A 19116-nucleotide genomic window follows, 5' to 3' on the forward strand; every position below is an offset into this window, starting at 1 on the left:
TTTATGGTTTGCTACACTTGTTATTTCTTCACTTTTGATTTCAGTGCCACATGCTACCCACCCCCAAACTAAAGCGTGCTTTAGTTTGTGCTCTTCTGTGCTCTCTGTCTTTCAACTTGGAGAGAGGAGGCAGAGACTGAGTTTTCCATCTTATCTCAGTCTTTTCACTTCTACAGAATTTTTGTCCTATCTTTACCTTACTCCTGATGCCAGAGTCCTTTCTTGAGGAGAGTGAGGTAAGGGGAAAAAGCTCCTGTCCCATGCTCACCTTTGAGATTTTTAGAAAGAGACTCCCAAATGGAGCTTGACATCATGCTCTTCAATGTGCTTGGAGTTCCAATAGCACTTTCTTCTTTCTCCACTGTCAGTGGCAGCCGCTTTAGCAAGTCGGATAGAATTTCCATCACCAGTTCATCCCTACTCTGCTCAGGTCTGCAAAAAAAAACCAAGAGAAGAATGAGACACAGAACAGGAAGGGGGGAGATGGGGAGATGGGGAGAGATTTGTTAAAGGATTCAAGATTACTGGTAGACAGGAGGAATATGTTTAGTGTTCTATACCACTGTAGGATGAGTATAGTTAACAAAAATAGATTATATATCTTCAAATAGCTAGAAGAGAGGATACTGAAAGTTCCCAACACAAAGGATAAATGTTTGAGATGATGGACCTATGAATTGCCCTGATCTGATCACTATACATTGTATGTATTGAAACATTACTATGTACCCCAGAAATATGTACAATTATTATGTCAATTAAAAAAATAAAAATTGGCTGGGCGCAGTGGCTCATGCCTGTAATCCCTGCACTTTGGGAGGCCGAGGCAGGCAGATCACTTGAGGTCAGGAGTTTGAGACCAGCCTGGCCAACAAGGTTAAACCCCGTCTCTACTAAAGATACAAAAGTTAGCCAAGCGTGGTGGGCGCCTGTAGTCTGAGCTACTCAGGAGGCTGAGGCATGAGAATCACTTGAACCCGGGAGGCAGAGGTTGCAGTGAGCCAAGATTGTGCCACTGCACTCCAGCCTGGGTGACAGAGCGAGACTCTATCTCAAAAAAAAAAAAATTAAAAAAAGAAAAGGAAAGGAAAATAAAATAAAAGAAATCAAGAGAAAAACAAGCTACAGATCTATCTAATGTTAGAGGGCCCTCTGCTTAAGTTCCATCTGAAGATAAACGTATCTTCACAGAACCACAAAATTATGCTATGGATGATCTTACAGAGACCATGGAATTCATTCCATTTTATTTTATTTATTTTTTATTTTTATTTTTTTCTTTTTATTTTTTTCATTCCATTTTATAGATGAGAAACTGTCCAATGTACTTTAGACATTTGCAAGGAAATATGTATTATAAAAGCTTTTTTAGGATTTCTTTGTAAAATAATCATCTGCATGCATCTGCAAGACAATAAAAAAGAGGAGGCAACTAAACAGAGCATGAGGAAGCAGCCGCATGGAACATTCCACTGCTTGCCTCATTCCTGTGTTGACACGAAGGGCTTCTTAATCACACACTCCGCGGGTGGTGACGGGAGGAGTGTGTGTCCAGGCCTAGGTGAGGCTGCGATACTATGCAAAACCACTAAACACTAGAGCTGGAAGAGCTCTTTGGAATCCTTTTAAAGATGATGAAACCAGGGCCCCGGGAGGTGGGAGGACCTCCTTAGACAGTTAGTGGATGAGTAGGAAATGGGGCACATCTCTTTTGAGTTCTGTTGCTAGTTTACTAGTAGGGACTGATTTTTCTTTTTCTTTTCTTTTTTTTTTTTTTGGGATGGAGTTTTGCTCTGTCGCCCCAGCTGGAGTGCAGTGTTACGATCTCGGCTCACTGCAACCTCCCCCTCCCGGGTTCAAGCAATTCTCTGCCTCAGCCTCCCGAGTAGCTGGGATTACAGGTGCTCACCACCATGCTGGCTAATTTTTTGTATTTTTAGTAGAGACGGGGTTTCACCATCTTGGCCAGGCTGATCTTGAACTCCTGACCTCGTGACCCACCTGCCTCGGCCTCCCAAAGTGCTGGGATTACAGGCGTGAGCCCACCGCGCCCAGCCAGGACTGATTTTTCAACAAACACTCCAGGTTTCACAGTCAAATGAATATTATCCTTCAAGGTAAGCAATAACCTTAAAGCTGCCAAGAAGTATTTAGTCCAACAGTGCTGCTTCCGAACCAGTTTACAGATCACCTGAGGTCACATGGCTCCTTACTTTGTCATCACACTGTTTTGACTTTAAAGTTGATTTTCTCCATAGAATTCAACCCAGGTAGCTTCAAATAATTCAAAAGGTCAAAGGTGTCAAAAATCAAACTTACCTTCAGAGGGCAAAGATTTGCTACCACTAAGGAAATTACATTGAATATGATAGATGTTTGGATTAAGTCCCACAGACAAGTCTCTAATAAGCAAAGGCAGCAAGACTGGGATAATTACAGCCTCTCAAAGTGACCAAAGGGACATTAATAAACATATCTAGTATGTTTATTAAAAGCATTTCCTTATAATATGTTGGTATCTTAAATATTTGTAATGTTTAAGAGAATTGGGCCTCGTAATACCTTGTGTTAGATTGGGGTCAGTCTTGTGACCCCAATTAAAAGAGATAATTGAGAAACTGATTTATGATTTTAGGTTGAAATCTTGTTAGATTGATATAAAATATTAGGGAACAAGAAAATTTAAGATTCACCATATTTATTTGATTATTAGATTTATAAAAGTTACTCAAAGATTTGAGAAGGTCTGGAAGACAAATTGAAGTACATTAACTTTATAATGAATATTAATATATTTGAAAATGTTTAAATTTATAAATGGGGTCAAACATTCAAATATCTTTTAAAAGTGTTAAAATTTGTTAGACGTACAAATTGAAAAATTAGAACTTAAATACATAAGGAACTTATTGAAGTAGAATTTAGTTTCTTTACCATGTAGACTATACTTTTCTATATATCTCTTCAAATGAATTTTTTTTTTGAGACAGGGTCTCAGCCTCGCAAATTACTGGGATTACAGGTGCTCACCACTACACTCAGCTAATTTTTGTATTATTTGTAGAGACAGGGTTTCACCATGTTGCTCAGGGTGGTCTCGAACTCCTGAGCTCAAGCAATCCGTCCACCTCAGCCTCCCAAGGTGCTGGGATTACAGGCGTGAGCCGCCAGACCCAGCCTGATAATTTTTGACCAACAATTTTTCCTAGTGAGTTCTTACCCGATCATGAAGTTGGCAGTAGTAGTTTTTGGTTGCATGGCAATCAGATTTTCAATAAACTTTTCGCCCTGGGTCTCCCAGCAGCTCCTGATGACCTCTGGGTGTATTCCTAAGACCTCGGGAGGGTCATCATCAGGTAAGGACTGGATAATGTGTATGTAGTCCTTTATGCTTGCAGATCCTGGAACTGGCTGACATATCTGAAAATTTAACCATTTTGTTAGCTTTTTTCTTCAATCCGGTTACTTCTGAACACTTTGTTGGTTTTTGCCCGAGTAAGATACCTACTTTCAGTAATGCTTGAAGACAATATTTTCCCATGAAATTTTATACCGAAGGCTTTCTTATTTGCATGTGGTATATTCTAGACGCTGTCAAAAGCAACATCTGGGACTACTGTATTGTAATGTGCATATGATATGCATGTATAACTTTCTTTTTGGGAAAAGAGAGAAAGAAAAACAAACACTTTAAAGGTGAGGGTGATTCTGACCACCCATAGATAATGAATGCAATAAGGCTTGAACAATCATTTTACTTTAGTAAAACCTACAGAAGGAATGTGAGAATGATCTTAAGAATAATTGACCACTGACCAAGAAGAGAAATGCATTGTTCATATGGTCAGGAAAGTGGGTGATGGTGGCTTTCTTGATATCATTAAGGAAAATGTTGAAGAATTAATGAAGGTCAGAGGGAAAAATCAAATAACAGTCACTGATAAAAAAAATTACCTGCAGAAGAAGCAAGATTATGACAAAAAACAGGAAGAGCTGGCAAGCTGGAACTGTCATAAAATTCCTAGTGTTTTAAAGCAACTGAACAATTGAAATATAAATTTCAGAATACCCTTCTGTCATCTGATATAATTCTGCCAATGCAATTGTATGCTGTATGTTACAGTATACCTTATTCTCTTAGTGCATACTTAATGTAATACTCTGTACAAAACCATGCACACTGTATTCTCTGGGCAATTTAAAATACCCGAAACTTTTTTTTCTTTTTTGAGATGGAGTCTTGCTCTGTTGCCCAGGCTGGAGTGCACTGGCATGATATCGGTTCACTTCAACCTCTGCTTCCCGGGTTCAAGTGATTCTCATGCCTCAGCCTCCCGTGTAGCTGGGATTACAGGCATGAGCCACCATGCCTGGCTAATTTTTGTATTCTTAGTACAGATAAGGTCTCATCATGTTGGCCAGGCTGGTCTCGAACTCCTGACTTCAAGTGATCTACTCTCCTCGGCCTCCCAAAGTGCTAGGATTATAGGCATGAGCCATGACACTTGGCCAAAGAACCCTAAATTTAACTAAAATGTTATTTGAAACAGTTTTTTTTCCTTCTGTTTCAGACGGGATCTTGCTCTGTTGCCCAGGATGGAATGCAGTGGTGTGATCTCGGCTCACTGAAATCTCCACCTCCTGGGTTCAGGTGATTCTCAGGCCTCAGCCTCTTGAGTAGCTGGGACTACAGGTGCACACCATCACGCCTGGCTAATTTTTGTATTTTTAGTAGAGATGAGGGTTTCACCATGTTGGCCAGGCTGCTCTCAAACTCTTGGCTTCAAGTGGTCCACCTGCCTCGGTTTCCCAAAGTGCTGGGATTACAGGCATGAGCCACCACACTCGGCCTTAAGACAGTTTTTTTTTTTTTTTGATGGAAATCTTAAAAAAAAAAAAAAGCCCTCATAGCTTTTTCTGCCTTAGCAAATAGTACATAAAGGATATAATTTAATGCCTTCTTATTGACTCAGGGTCATCAACATAGACCATTGCTATCCATTCTATAGATGCCTTACAAATATAGATGCCCTAAAATGTTTTTACCATTTTATTTATCTATCCATATCCTCAAGACCCCAGACAGACAACCTGGATATGATCTCTCTTTCTCTTGATTATACCAGGCCCACTCCCAGCTCACAATGATCACCCACAGCTGTCGTCTTCCTTTTCATCTTCCATTCACCTCTCTTATCCAAATTCCCACCCATCAAAGTTTATGTCAAGTCCAACCCTCCACAGTCTAAGGTCAGAGGTCTGTAGGATTCTTTCCTCTGCTAGCAGCCACTCAACAGGCACACACAGCTGCTGGTGTCTAACACGGAGTTTTCTGCTCCACAAATGTGAAGGCTTGGATAGAGGATAGAAACTGAGGGGGAGAAGAGGGGATAAAGAACAAGAGATGTGGGATTTCTGAAAACTGATAACAGCATCTATTCCCCATGGTTATTTTGAGCATTAAATGAGAAACATATATCAAGTGACTGGCATGGAATTGTTGATTTATAAATGTTAGCTTCCTTGTGCTTTGCATCTTACACTCTACGTTCTTGGAGGACATGAACGATTTTTAAATCATTCTTTTTGTTTACTGCCCTGCATAATGTTGTATTTAATAGAGTCATGGGTAAATTACTTTTATAATACTGAAAGCTAATAAAACCCTTTAAAAATGAACATCAAAATTTATTTAAATATGTATTTTAAATAATGCAACAATGTTTACTTTAAAATTATTGAGAAATGCAAGAAGACTAATTCTTTTCCTACCCCATCACTGGAGAAACTGAAGTCATCTTTCAGCACTTCAGGATTACAAAATTTGTAGAGTAGGGTCTTCAAGCATCGCTTATCCCAATTATCAATCACCCGGCCACCGTAAATCACTTCTCCAATCAGGTAGCGCAGTGCTTGCCACGAAATGCTGGGCTGTCCTCTCAGGGAATTTTCCAACACCTTAATGGCGACCTTTAGAAAACCCATGAGTCTTTATTATTTCAGTATGTGTTTCCAGCTTACTCACTCTGACTTTTTAACATAAAATCAACTCTCAAACAGCTACATATATTTTCTCTTTAAAAAATATATAGAAATAGGCCAGGCCCAGTGGCTCACGCCTGTAATCCCAGAACTTTGGGAGGCCAAGGCGGGCAGATCATTTGAGGTCAGGAGTTCGAGACCAGCCTGACCGACATAGTGAAACCCCGTCTCTACTAAAAATACAAAAATTAGCCGGGCATGGTGGCATGTGCCCGTAATCTCAGCTATTGGGAGGCTGAGGCAGGAGAATAACTTGAACCCAGGGTGCGGGGATCACAGTGAGCTGAGATCACGCCACTGTACTCCAGCCTGGGTGACAGAGTGAGACTCCGTCTCCAAAAAAAAAAAAAAAAATATATATATATATATATATAGACAAATATATAATGTATATATATATATAGACAAATATATATTATATATATTTCATTTGTCTTACTAGAATAGTTTATATTTACTAGAATAGTATATATATATATAGTAAGACACAAATATTGGGACATACACCTTTTTTTTTGAGACAGGGTCTCACTCTGTTGCCCAGGCTGGAGTGCAGTGGCGTGATCTTGGCTCACTGCATCCTTGACCTCTCCAGCTAAGGCGATCCTCTCACCTCAGCTTTTTTCCTCAGCCTCCCTGTCTGGCTAATTTTTGTATTTTTTTGTAGAGTTGGGCTTTCGCCATGTTGCCCAGGCTGGTCTTGAACTCCTGGGCTCAAGCGATCTGCCTGCCTTGGCCTCCCAAAGTGCTGAGATTACAGGCGTGAGGCACCGTGCCTGCCCTGGGACATACACTTTTATCCACTAGTTCTTCTTTTTTGTTATTGTTGAACAGGCACTGAGCTATTTAATTGCTGTTGTTTGAATAGGCAAAGCAGGCACGTGGTACTTAATTCAAAAAGCACAAAAAGATAAACAAGAGAAAGTAAGTTTTCTTCCACTCCCGACTTTAGCCATCAGATCCTCTCCCTTGAGGCCACCATTGACAGAATTCTTGTGTATCCTTACAGAGACATTCTATTTGCACATAGGTTGACTTCTTTTCTCTCTCCTTCCTTCGCTTCTCCTCTCCCTTCTTTCTATCCTCCCTGTGCTCTTCAACTATTTCTCACCTCCGCCTCCCTCTTCCTATTCCCCTTCCTTCCCTCCCTCCCTTCCTCCCTCCCTTCCTTTCTTGACGGAGTCTTGCTCTGTCGCCCAGCTGGAGTGCAGTGGCGCGATCTCGGCTCACTGCAACCTCCACCTCCCGGATTCAAGCGATTCTCCTGCCTCGGCCTCCCGAGTAGCTGGGACTACAGGCGCCCGCCACCACGCTCGGACAGGGTTTCACTGTGTTAACCAGCATGGTCTCGATCTCCTGACCTCGTGATCTGGCGGCCTCGGCCCTCCAAAGTGCTGGGATTACCGGCGTGAGCCACCGCGCCCGGCCCTTCTCTCCCCCTTTCTTTCTGTTTTCCTGTCTTTTTTTTTCCACAAATGCTAGTTTAGCATACACACTGTGCTGCAACTGGACAATACATTTCGGCTATCAAGGTTCAGTGGCTGTAAGAATTCATATTTACACTAACAGTGTGTGAAGGAATTTTTTTGTCACTATTCTCTCATCCCTGCCACTAACAGGAAATGTTGGTTTATTTAATTTTTGCCAGTCTCATGGGCGGCACATTTGCTGTTAGTTTAATTTGTATTTCACCTACTAGTACTGGTTATTTTGAGCATCTTTTCTTATGTCCGTTGGTCATTTAAGTACAATCCTCTATACACCGCCTGTTTTTCCTTTGGCTTGTTGGTCTTTTTCTTGTTAATAGATAAGAGCTCTTTGTATGTCACAGATATTAACTCTCTGTCAGTCATTTGCATTATCCTAAATCTGGCATTTGTCCATTGACTTTATTTTGCCACCATTTGCCATATAAAAGTTTTTTGTAATCAAATATGCCTATCTTTTCTTTCATGGTTCTGGATTTTCAATTCGGGTTACTTGTTCCCAACTCCAAGATTGTACATGTAATCTCCTAGATTTATTTTGGTTATTTGTGTTGTTACACATTTAAATTTTATTCCATTCCGGAATTTATTTTTATATAGGATATAAGATAAAGGAACTAGTAATTTTCTTCCAGCTGGATGGCCAGTCGTGCCAGTATCATTTACTTTTTGAAAATCCCTTTTTCCTCAGTTGAAATATTACCTGTGTCAAATATTAAAATCTCATAAAAACTTAGATTTTTCACTCTCAACTATGTCCCACCGATTTATTGTCTACTTCTCTGCCAAACAATATTGATTTTAGTATAGTGGATTTTTACCATGTTTTGATATCTGGTGAAGGAAGACCCTTTCAGGATTTTTCTTTTTTGTACATTTCTAGCTTATTCTTCAGCATCTGTTCTTCCATATGAATTTTATTAATTCCAAAACTTCTCTAATAGGATTTTAATTGGAACTGCATTATATCTGATTATTAATTTTGGAAGAATTGATAGTTATGATATGGGAAGCCTTCCCATAAAGAACATGGATGCATTTATTTAGGGAAGGCAGGATTAAAAAAACGAACTGTGGAATAGGACCTCCACTTATTACCTATGTAACCTGTGCAAGTTTCTTAGGTGTACTGTGCCTCTATTTCCCTATCTGTAAAATGAGGATAATTAGTGTTCTTACCTCATAATGTTGTTGTGGGAATTAAATAATTTAGATAAAGCAATCGAAATATTTTAAGCTCTCAACAAATGTTATGCCTCTTTTCTCCCTAATTTATGCTATTCTTTGTTTAGGACCCATATGTTTCTTGTTAAATTTGTTCCTGAGTATTTAAATTTTTTCATCACTGCTGTGAAAGTATGGTTTTGCCTACTTCCATTCCCAGGTGTTTATTACCAGGGAGCCTTTATTGATCTTTACATCTTTACATTTTTACCCAGTTACTTTACGAAATTCTCTAATTACTAGATTTTGTTTTACTAGTAACTTAGGTTTTCTAGACATACAATTACATAATCAACAAAAAGATAGTTTTTTCTCTTTTTACAATGTTAATATGAATTATTATAATTTTCTTATCTCATTGCATTTACTAGAAATTCTAAGACACTGTTGAATGACAGTGGTGATAATGGGCATCCTTATCTAATTCTTGATTTTATTTGAAACAATTTCAGTGTTTGACTATGTGGAATAATATTCATTGTTATTTTTAGATAGTCTTTTTCATATTTAAGTGGTTCCTTTTAATCCTATTACTTTAGGTTTTTACTAGAAATGGCTCCAAAATTCATAACAAATGCCTCTTCTACATCTATTGAGATGATCATATACATTAGGATTATAAATTTCCAGTTACTGGGTCATTCTTGCATTACTGGAATAAACTCAACTTGGTTACAGTGTATTATTCTTTTGTTTCATTGCTGAGATCGATTTATATTTTATGTAGAATTTTTACATCTCAAGTCCTGAGTAAAATTAATCTATAGTTCTTATGTATATTATTAATATCTTTATCAGGTATTCATATTAAAACTATGCTGGTTTCATAAAATAAACTAGGGAGATTGTGATCTTTTACTAAGGTCTAGAATATATAATATTAATACTATCTGTGTCTTAACGTTCAGAGTGAATTAAGCTGTAAAACCATCTCATTCTGGTGTCATTTGCAATGCCTTTTGTGGCAATTGGCCTAACCAAAATTTCCATTTCTCTTTGAGTCAATTTTGATAATTCATATTTTCTAAGAAATCATTGGCTTCATCTAGATTTTCAAATTTTATTTGTCTTATCAAAATCCAATTTTTTATAGCTGTAAGCTTTAAAAAATATATGAAAAGAATTTTAAAAATCCAATTTTAAAATGTATTTTTCCTTTTACTGTTTTTTGTATATTTAGTTAATATTAGCTTTTGTATTATTACTCCAGCTAATAAAGAATTCCTTTATTAGCTTTTATTTTCTTTTGTTTTCTAATTTCTTAAGATGGATATTTATTTCCTGTATGTTTTCTTTAATAGTGGAGACATTTAAGGCCATTCTTTTTTTTTCTTAAGTATAGCTTTTGTTCTGTCTTGTAATTTTTGGTATGAAGTAGTCTCATTTCCATTGTGTTTGAGATATTTGTAATTTTATTTATTTTTATTTTTTGAGACAGGGTGTTGCTCTGTCACCCAGGCTGGAGTGCAGTGGCCCAAGCACAGCTTACTGCAGCCTCAACCTCCTGGGGTCAAGTGATCCTTCTGCCTCAGCCTCCCGAGTGGCTGGGAGTACAGGTGTGCCACCTGGCCATATATATATATATATATATATTTTTTTTTTTTTTTTTACTTTTTTTACAGACAGGGCTTTCTATATTGCACAGGCTGTGATTTCCCTTTTTTTTTTGTTTGTTTTTTGTTTTTGAGACGGAGTTTCATTCTGTCGCCCAGGCTGGAGTGCAGTGCTGCCATCTCAGCTCACCGCAACTTCCACCTCCCAGGTTCAAGTGACTCTCCTGCCTCCTGAGTAGCTGAGATTACAGGCATGTGCCACCACGCCCGGCTAATTTTTGTTTTCAGTAGAGATGGGGTTACTCCATGTTGGTCAGGCTAGTCTCTAACTCCTGACCTTAGGTGATCCAACCGCCTCAGCCTCCCAAAGTGCTGGGATTATGGGTGTGAGCCACTGTGCAGGTTTCATCATGTAGGCCAGGCTGGTCTTGAACTCTTGACCTCAGGTGATCCGCCCACCTTACCCTCCCAAAGTGCTGAGATTACAGCTGTGAGCCACCGAGCCTGGCTGATTTCCTTTTTAATATCCTATTTGATAAAAGGTTATCTAGAGTTATGTTTCTTAATATCCAAGTTGTTAAGATTTTTAGGGGTCAAATTTTTATTATATTAAATTGTGTTCAGATAACGTGGCCCATAAAATCATTAAAGGTTTTTCTTTGTGGCCATGCTCATGACTGAGTTGTGTAACAGCTCCTTGGATACCTGAAAAAATATGTACTTTTTATTAGAGGGATGTTAGTCTCTCGATCTATCTGTTAATCAAATTTGTTGACTACGTTATTCTATTCTTTGTCTTATATTTTGTTTATTAGAGCTGTCCAATCCTGATGGAGGTTTTTTGAAATTTCCCACAATAATTGCATATACATATATACATATATATGTACATGTATGCCAGTGTATATATACATATGTGTGTATATATATATGCTACAATATGCTGTTGTCTGAAGAATATAGCACTCTCAGTCATTACATTCTAATATTAATATTGCCATTTCTGCTTTCTTCTTTTTTATTTTCTTGATAGTTTCAAAATTTCTTCATTAATTTCACTTTTTCTTATAAATTGCATATTTCTGGGTTTTGTTTTGTAACCCAATTTAACAGTCTTGCCTTTTATTGAGAAAATGCATCCATTTACACTTAATAAATGACTGATAACATTCCTTCCATATTGCTTTATGTTATTCTTTATTTTGCTTTGTTTTTTCTCTCCCTTTTATTTTGATATCTTGATCAAATTGTTATTTATTTTCCTTTTTTTCTTTGTTGATTTAGACATTATACTGTTTCTATTAAAGGTGACTTATTTTCTTTGAATTCATTTTCTGATTTAAATAAAAATACCAATTATTTACATTAGACACCAACATGTCTAATATATGGTTCAAATATTTCCCCCTAATATATTATCTGCCTTTTGATTGAGCTTTGAATAAGGCCTTGACCGAAGCATGCTTGAGCTTATACTTTTAAATAAATATCCCAAATGCAGTGTTTTATGTTATGTTCCTGGTTAGGTACAGAAGTATTATGTCTGATAGGCAGTTGAGCTTGCAGTAAGTATGACAGCCTCTTTTCAAAACTGGAAAGCCTAATGGGAACATATAGAAGACATAGAAGGCTACCCATCTAGAGGGGGCCTAGGTTATAGATACCCAGAAGCAGAATCAAGATTTTCCTCAGAAAGTATTTTTTTTTTAATTGTTGTAATATATAAATGAATGGGTAATCAAGGGTGTAATGTTGTATGCTGGAAGCACAATTGCAAGAAAATTAACCCGGGAAAAACTTAAGCAGATGCTACCACGTGTTTAATTTAGCAATAAATAAAACACCCTGCAATAAAGCACAAATAGAAGGTTCTATACAGAGAATAGTAAAGGAAGACCATTGAGCTAAACTTTTCCCCACACAATGGGTCAATGGAATCTCTCTTGCTTTAAATGAATAAGTCATACCAACAAACAAACATTTTTATAGTAAATTATGTCTGTCAGGCACTCTTCTAAGTGGTTTACTTACAGTAACAAGTTTGCCTATAATTACATAATGATCCTCTGGAGTCAGTACTGACATTTGGTCTCCCTCAGTTTGCTTTCTTTGGCCAAGGAAACTATCACTCTGAGAGGTTAGTTTGCCCAATAGATCACATACTTGTACAGCTATAAGTGGTGGAGCTGCAAACTGATTCCAGAAAAGCTGGCATCAAAGACCATGTTTCTAAAAGTTAGCCCTTATTGCCTAGTTATAGAGTTCATTTTCTTACCACCATGTAAAACACTTAGTATTTGTGTAGGCACATAGTAGGCTCTCAATTTGTATCTTATTGTTACTTATTTGTTGTTTGTTTTGAAGAGACTACACTTACCCCCAAGTCTGAAGAATTAAATTTGTAAGCAATATTCCAGCCCAATATTCCGTAATTTTTTCTTTCATTGATTACAGCATTGAAAAAACATAGGCTAAATAAAAGTCTTTTCCACCATTGTCCACAGTCAGGATTTTCAAATATCTCTTCTGTTACCTCTCCACTCCCAGTACATCCAAATGTCTGAAGTAAGTTACTTTTCAATCCCTGGGGAGATTCCATGGCAATCTTGAAAACAGATGTGAGTAAAATGGCATGTGAGGACAGATGCAGGCACTGGTCTTCAGGGCACTTGTCTTTCTACAACACTGGTAAAAGAACTGGGCAAGAATGTAACTATTTTCAAGATTCAGTGGCAAATCCAAAATCTCGTGTTATTCTTTTGCCATGTAAAAACGTCTCTAAAAGGATTGTCCCAGATTTTCTATTGTTCCAATTCATATTTTGAAATGGGAAGTATAATGTTGTGATTAAAAGCACTCTTATTTGCTCGGAACATAGGGCTTGGGATTTTAGGAACTTTGACAATGAAGAGTTATGGGAGCCTAAACTTAGGGTCAATGGCAGTTATGAGGCTGTAACAGGACCCAGGCTGCATGGCCTCTGCGAGGTAGCAGATACAGAGGGTCCCAAATCACGGGAAACAGCACGAACTGAATCAACAGCAGCTTCAGCACTAACTGAACCATCAGAAGGAGAACAATTAACTGGGTGTGTTACTAAATTTCTTTGATTGCATTGAAAGTCCATTTGGTTGACTTCTTAACTAGAATAATGGAAATGATGCGAGACTGAGGGTAAGGTGGGGATGGAATCAACTGGAGGGCTTTTTTGAGAGTGTGGCTGTTAAGTCTGAAATTGTGAAGGGTCTGAAATGTTACCCTCCTTGCACAGTTTATAAACACACACACATACACACGTAAGTTGTGTGGGTATCTATATATGATATATAAATGTATGTATATATGTATATATGGCATAGAGCTGTGTGTGTGTGTGTGTGTGTGTGTGTGTGTGTGTATGAACATGAGACTTTTGGACCAGGGATCAGATTCCCATGTCCTGTGTGTGTATAGTGTGATTTGTAACATAAGAGGAGGACTCAAATTATGAAACTTGGAGCTTACAGAATGGCTGGCAAAGCAGCCTTTCCTCTTTTCAGAGATAGAGAAAGAGAGACAGACTTTTGCTTTGGAATGTAAACAAATCTTCTCGGGGAAAGAGGAGGTCTCTAGGTTTTTACATCCCCTGGAGTGTAAGCAAATGGCTTTAAGTTTTATCACCCTGAGAAGGTAAGTAGCTCCAGGAGATGGAAGATGAGCTTCTCTGACTCTATCACCCTTAGAATGTGAGCAAATGGCTCTGTGCACAGTAGAGGAGATATTCTCTATTTTCCAAGGCATGTCTGCCTTTCAAACATCCTTTAATTCAGGTTGCCAGCAATTGTTACTTAGCCCTAATTGTGCAGAAATGAGAAAATATTTATAGAGCTCTGTTTCCCGACTGCTATGACTGATTGTTTAAAGAACTCATTTTCATATCTCTAGAAGTAGGTGTCTGTCCACCTTCAGAACTATATCCGAAGGGGAAAGTGAGTGGAAGGAGGGCAGAGACAGAGAGAAGAGAGAAAGAGAGAGAGAGTGTGTTAATTTTGATTTTTAGTGACAGCATACTATTTTATCACACAAATGCATCATAATTTATTTGGCCTTTTAGTAGAAGTGGGCCATGATCAGATCGTATGAAATTTATAAACACTATCTCTATACTGTGAAATTACCTTCCTTTCTGGATTAATATCTCCCTGGTATTACCTTGTCAGCCTTATGTGAGAGTAGTTATTTCATCATATCCTTAATAGCACTAACTATATCATAGTTATAGTCTTAGCCAATTTAATGCAATTTTTGACTTGTATTTTTCTGATATCTAGAGGCTGAACTTTTATTTTTAAAATATGTTTATTGACCTCTTGTGTCCTTTGCCCATTTTGTATGGAATGTTAATGTTTTTCTGACTTCTTTGTAGGTGCTCTTTTAATATATCAAGAAAATTATCATCTCTGTCTGTATAAATAATGGCATATGAAAAACTCCCATAAAGTTTTATGTATGCACTAATTATAGCCACATTTAAAATGCTGATGGAGACTTAAAGTGGAGGTGGAGCGATGGACTACTTAAGATGAAATATTCCCTGAAGCGCTATCTCTGTCCCTCTCTGACACCCTTCATTCCCCTACCTCCACTACCTCCACCCCCCAATTCCCCTCTCCTGACCAAAGATAAAAGGCTGTCTGAGAGCATGGTCTGCTGCTCTCTGAGAGATAAGTGGAATCTTTCAAGTCTCAGACTAAGAGCTGTGGGTTTCTCCAGTCCCTGTTCTGTCTGCCCCAGGAACCGAGTTGTTGGGAAGTGGCTCAGTACTGTCAGTTTGGGTAGATACAAACAGGAGACGGGCAGAGCTGGGAAGCAGTGTGGCAGGAAGTTTCTTAGGCTGGATTGGGGCTCTATCTGGAAAGTGCCTCATCCACCTGATTTTCTCCATGCCCACGCACTTCTGTGAAAGCTGGTAGTGTGCACGTGCTTGGGAGTCTGGGTACCCCCTTCTGCCTATGCCATCGGTCAGGTCAGTTTTCTCTGCTATTAGGACTCCACCTTTTGCTCAACCGGACCCTGGTCTAATAGAATTGCCTGTCTTACTACTTATTCAGCCTCAATAGTGGATATGAGAAGTCCCAGATAATCTTTAATGAGGACTTTTTAGTAAACAGTTTTAGCCTGCTTTCTGTCAGACCCTTTCTAGAGAATTAATGATAAAACGGTTAAGGAGGGCAGAAATAAGAAATGCTAGAGAAGTAAAGGGCAGGAAAACAACACAAATTGTAAATTTTGCTTTATAATAATTGGAGGTCTAACATCCTTGTTTGAGAAAATAACATATAAATTGTGAATTCCTTGCAAGTAGGAATCTACTTTAGTGTTCTTCCTGATCCCCAGTATAGGGCTGAGCACAAAGCAGAAATTCAGCATTTCAGAATTTATCAGAATTAGCTCTCTCTTTTAAACTCAGAGTTTTGAATGTAAGATGACTTACATTCAAACAGTGCTCCTCAGTCAATATTAAATCTGTTATACTTTGTTCTTACCTTTAAACCCTTTTTAAGAATAGGAATTGGAAAAGAACTGTATGGTTTTGAGCTTAACCATAGCCGAAACTCAGGGCTTATTGTCACGTCTGGACTATTAAAACTGCAAAATAAAAAATTTATAAATATTTTAATGTGAAAAATGTAAACCAACATGTTTTCAGAATCATAGCATTTCACTGTTTGAAGTGGCCTTACGAATCATTTTAATACCGAAGATCCTACCATATTATCAGAAGAGCCTCCATGTTGTGCAAGAATTTGCACACGACCCATCAGTTACCATTTTAAAAGAGTAGCTTTCTTTCCCCTAAGTACAAAAAGTGATCATATACTCATGGCAAAAAATCTGGAAATAATTACAAATTAAGAACAAAATGAAGAGTTCCACTGATTGAATTTGGGACAATCGAATGTCAAAATAAATGATGATGGTAACCAATTATAATCCTTGAATAAAATAGAAATCCATGAGACCATACTGATATAAATAAATAAACAGAGGGAAGAGAAAGAAAAGCTCTTCCTGTATAGGAGAACATCATTAAATAAATTTAGAAGAAGTTGTGGAGTTAGAAAGCTACCTTGTGGTAAACAATATAGTAGTAATTCAGTCAAAAATTATCAATGAACTTTAAAAACCAGTAGGTGAAAGTTTAATGTATGTACATGGTCTGAAAGTTCCCACAAGTGGCAGAAACCACTTTAACCAAGTGACCAAAGTTAGTATCACCAGTAATGAGACAGATTGATATCACAGGCCTCTTGATATGATGTACCAAGAATGAGATAACATTACCTCTATGATATTACTACAATACTGCATAGCCTTAATTAATCTAACCATAAGAAAATATCAGCTAAATCCCAATTGAGGGACACTTTACAAAATACAGTCAGCCCTCTAGATCCATGGGTTCCACATCCATGGATTCAACCAGCCTCACATTGAAAATATTCAGGAAAAAAAATTTCAGAAAATGTTAAGGTATTGCTGACCTGTACTATGTAGTTAGGCCTACAATGTCTGCATCTGTACTGAACCTATACAGACTTTTTTTCTTTGTAATTATTTCCTAAACAATACAGATTAATAACAATTTATACAGCATTTACTATGTATTAGGTATTATAAGTAATCTAGACATAATTTAAATTATACAGCAGGATGTGTGCAGATTATAGGCAAATATTACACCATTTGATATAAGGACTTGAATATCCAAGAATTCCAGTATCCACAGGGGGTCCTGGAACCAATCCCCTGTGGATAGTCAGGGACCACTGTAACTAGCTTGTACTTTTCAAAAACATCAAAGTTATGAAAGACAAAGGCAGACTGAGGAACTATTATAGATTAAAGGAGATTTAGGGTATGGTGGCATGCACCCATAGTTCCAGCTACCTGGGTGGTTAGGGCAAGGGGATCACTTGAGCCCAGGAATTCAAGTTCAGCCAGGGCAACATAGCGAGACCTCACCTCTAAACAAACAGACAAACAAACAAATAAAATACTTATTAGGAGACTTAAGAGACATGAAAACTTAATACAATGAGAAATCTTGAATTGAAACTTTGACCAAAACTTTTATTCTATTTTGATATAAAAGATATTATTGGAACAATAAACTAAACATGAGTAAATAATCAACAATGCACACTGAAATATTTAGGGGTCAAGTGGCAACATGTCTGCAATTTACTTCCAAATGATTCAGAAAAACATTATATATATGAGAGAAATGAGAGGGTAAATGTTAAGAATTTGGAAATAGAGAGGAAGGGTATAAGGGAGTTTCTGTACTGTTCTTGCAACTTCTTTGCAAGTGTGAAATTATTTTAAAAAAATTTGCAAAACAAACCAAATCATTACAAGGAAAAAAAAAAAAACAATGCAAAATGAAACAGAAAACAAATATGGCCTGTAATCCCGCTAAATGAGTTTAGGTACACTTTTCTCTTTTTTTTTCCTCCTTCTTCCTCTCTGTGTCTCTCATTTTAAAAATAATTATACTGGATATTTTGTTTGTAGTTTTTTATTTTTTCTCCTAGCAATATGTTGTAAACATATTTCTCTAACTCTTAAGTTTAAGAAATGTTTTTTTCTTCACATTTTCCTCTCCTACTGTGGGCTGGTAGAGTGGTCATCTTAAATATCTAAAGGCTTGATTTAATAAAGAAGTATGAATTTCTTTTTTTTTTTGATAGTAGTCTTTTGGAAGTGATATTTCATTTTGTTTTTTAATAGGCTGGACTTTGGCTAGATCACTATGGTTTTAATTTGCATTTCCCTAATGATTAGTGATGCTAAGCATTTTTTTTTTTTTTTTTCGTGACTGAGTCTTCCTCAGTTGCCCAGGCTGGAGTGCAGTGGCGCGATCTCAGCTCACTGCAACCTCCGCCTCCCGGGATCAAGCGATTCTCCTGCCTCAGCCTCCTGAGTAGCTGGGACTACAGGCGTGTTGCCACCACGCCTGGCTAATTTTTGTATTTTTAGTAGAGATGGGATTTCCCAATGTTGGCCAGGCTGGTCTCAGACTCCTGACTGCAGGTGATCTGCCTGCCTTGGCCTCCCAAAGTGCTGGGATTACAAGCGTGAGCCACCGCGCCCGGCCCGGAAGTATGAATTTCTTTTAATAATACTCTGATTATGTTGAATATTTTTAATGTATCATTAATTACTCTTATTAAGACTGAAATTCTGTTCTGAGGAACCTTTCTCTAATTTCTTTTTTTTTTATTAGCACAGTGCTACGTGCCATACTATTGTCTCTTTGTACCTTAGTGTCCTCTGGAAAGCTGCTACAGTGTTTGCCTGGTCCATGGTGTGTCACCTGTGCCTAGCACAATACTTGACAAATAGCAGATGCCCTATAAATAGTTTTTGGATGAATAATGAATGAAAGACATGGTAGAAATAATAATTTCAAGGTTTATATCTATTAAAGTCATGTAACTAAGCAATCTTTGTCTTCTAATTCTCTTAAGTCATGAAATAAATGTGAAAAAGAGAAATTATTTAATAGTATTGATTGATTGATTGATTGATTGTTGTAGAGATGGGGTCCGCTATGTTGCCCAGGCTGGTCTTGAACTCCTGGCCCCAAACAATGATCTTCCCTCGGCTTCCCAAAGCACTGGGACTATAGGCATGAGCCACCGCGCCCCGCTGGTATAGTTTTTAAACTGCTAAAAGAATAACAATCTGATAACTCATGAGTGATATCAGGAAAGTTTTTAGAAATTTAAGTCATGCAGTTGCTTTTTGGTTTTATAATTTCCTTG

At 37.7% G+C, this 19116-nt stretch overlaps 1 protein-coding gene across 2 annotated transcripts in view; it reads right to left on the minus strand.

The window, feature by feature from the left end:
• The window catches only part of DNAH14 (dynein axonemal heavy chain 14), a 499118-nt gene that overhangs the window by 31295 nt on the left and 448707 nt on the right, over window positions 1-19116 (minus strand). For both annotated transcript variants that reach the window (XM_054519536.1, XM_054519533.2), the window contains exons 76-80: window positions 15832-15934; window positions 12684-12911; window positions 5773-5970; window positions 3221-3420; window positions 269-432 (exon numbers count right to left, since the gene is read on the minus strand). In XM_054519536.1, the coding sequence (XP_054375511.1) occupies window positions 269-432; window positions 3221-3420; window positions 5773-5970; window positions 12684-12911; window positions 15832-15934 (893 nt within the window). The remainder of the gene's footprint in view (window positions 1-268; window positions 433-3220; window positions 3421-5772; window positions 5971-12683; window positions 12912-15831; window positions 15935-19116) is intronic.

The sequence above is a fragment of the Pongo abelii genome, chromosome 1 (assembly GCF_028885655.2).
Source record: "Pongo abelii isolate AG06213 chromosome 1, NHGRI_mPonAbe1-v2.0_pri, whole genome shotgun sequence".
NCBI lineage: Eukaryota > Metazoa > Chordata > Mammalia > Primates > Hominidae > Pongo > Pongo abelii.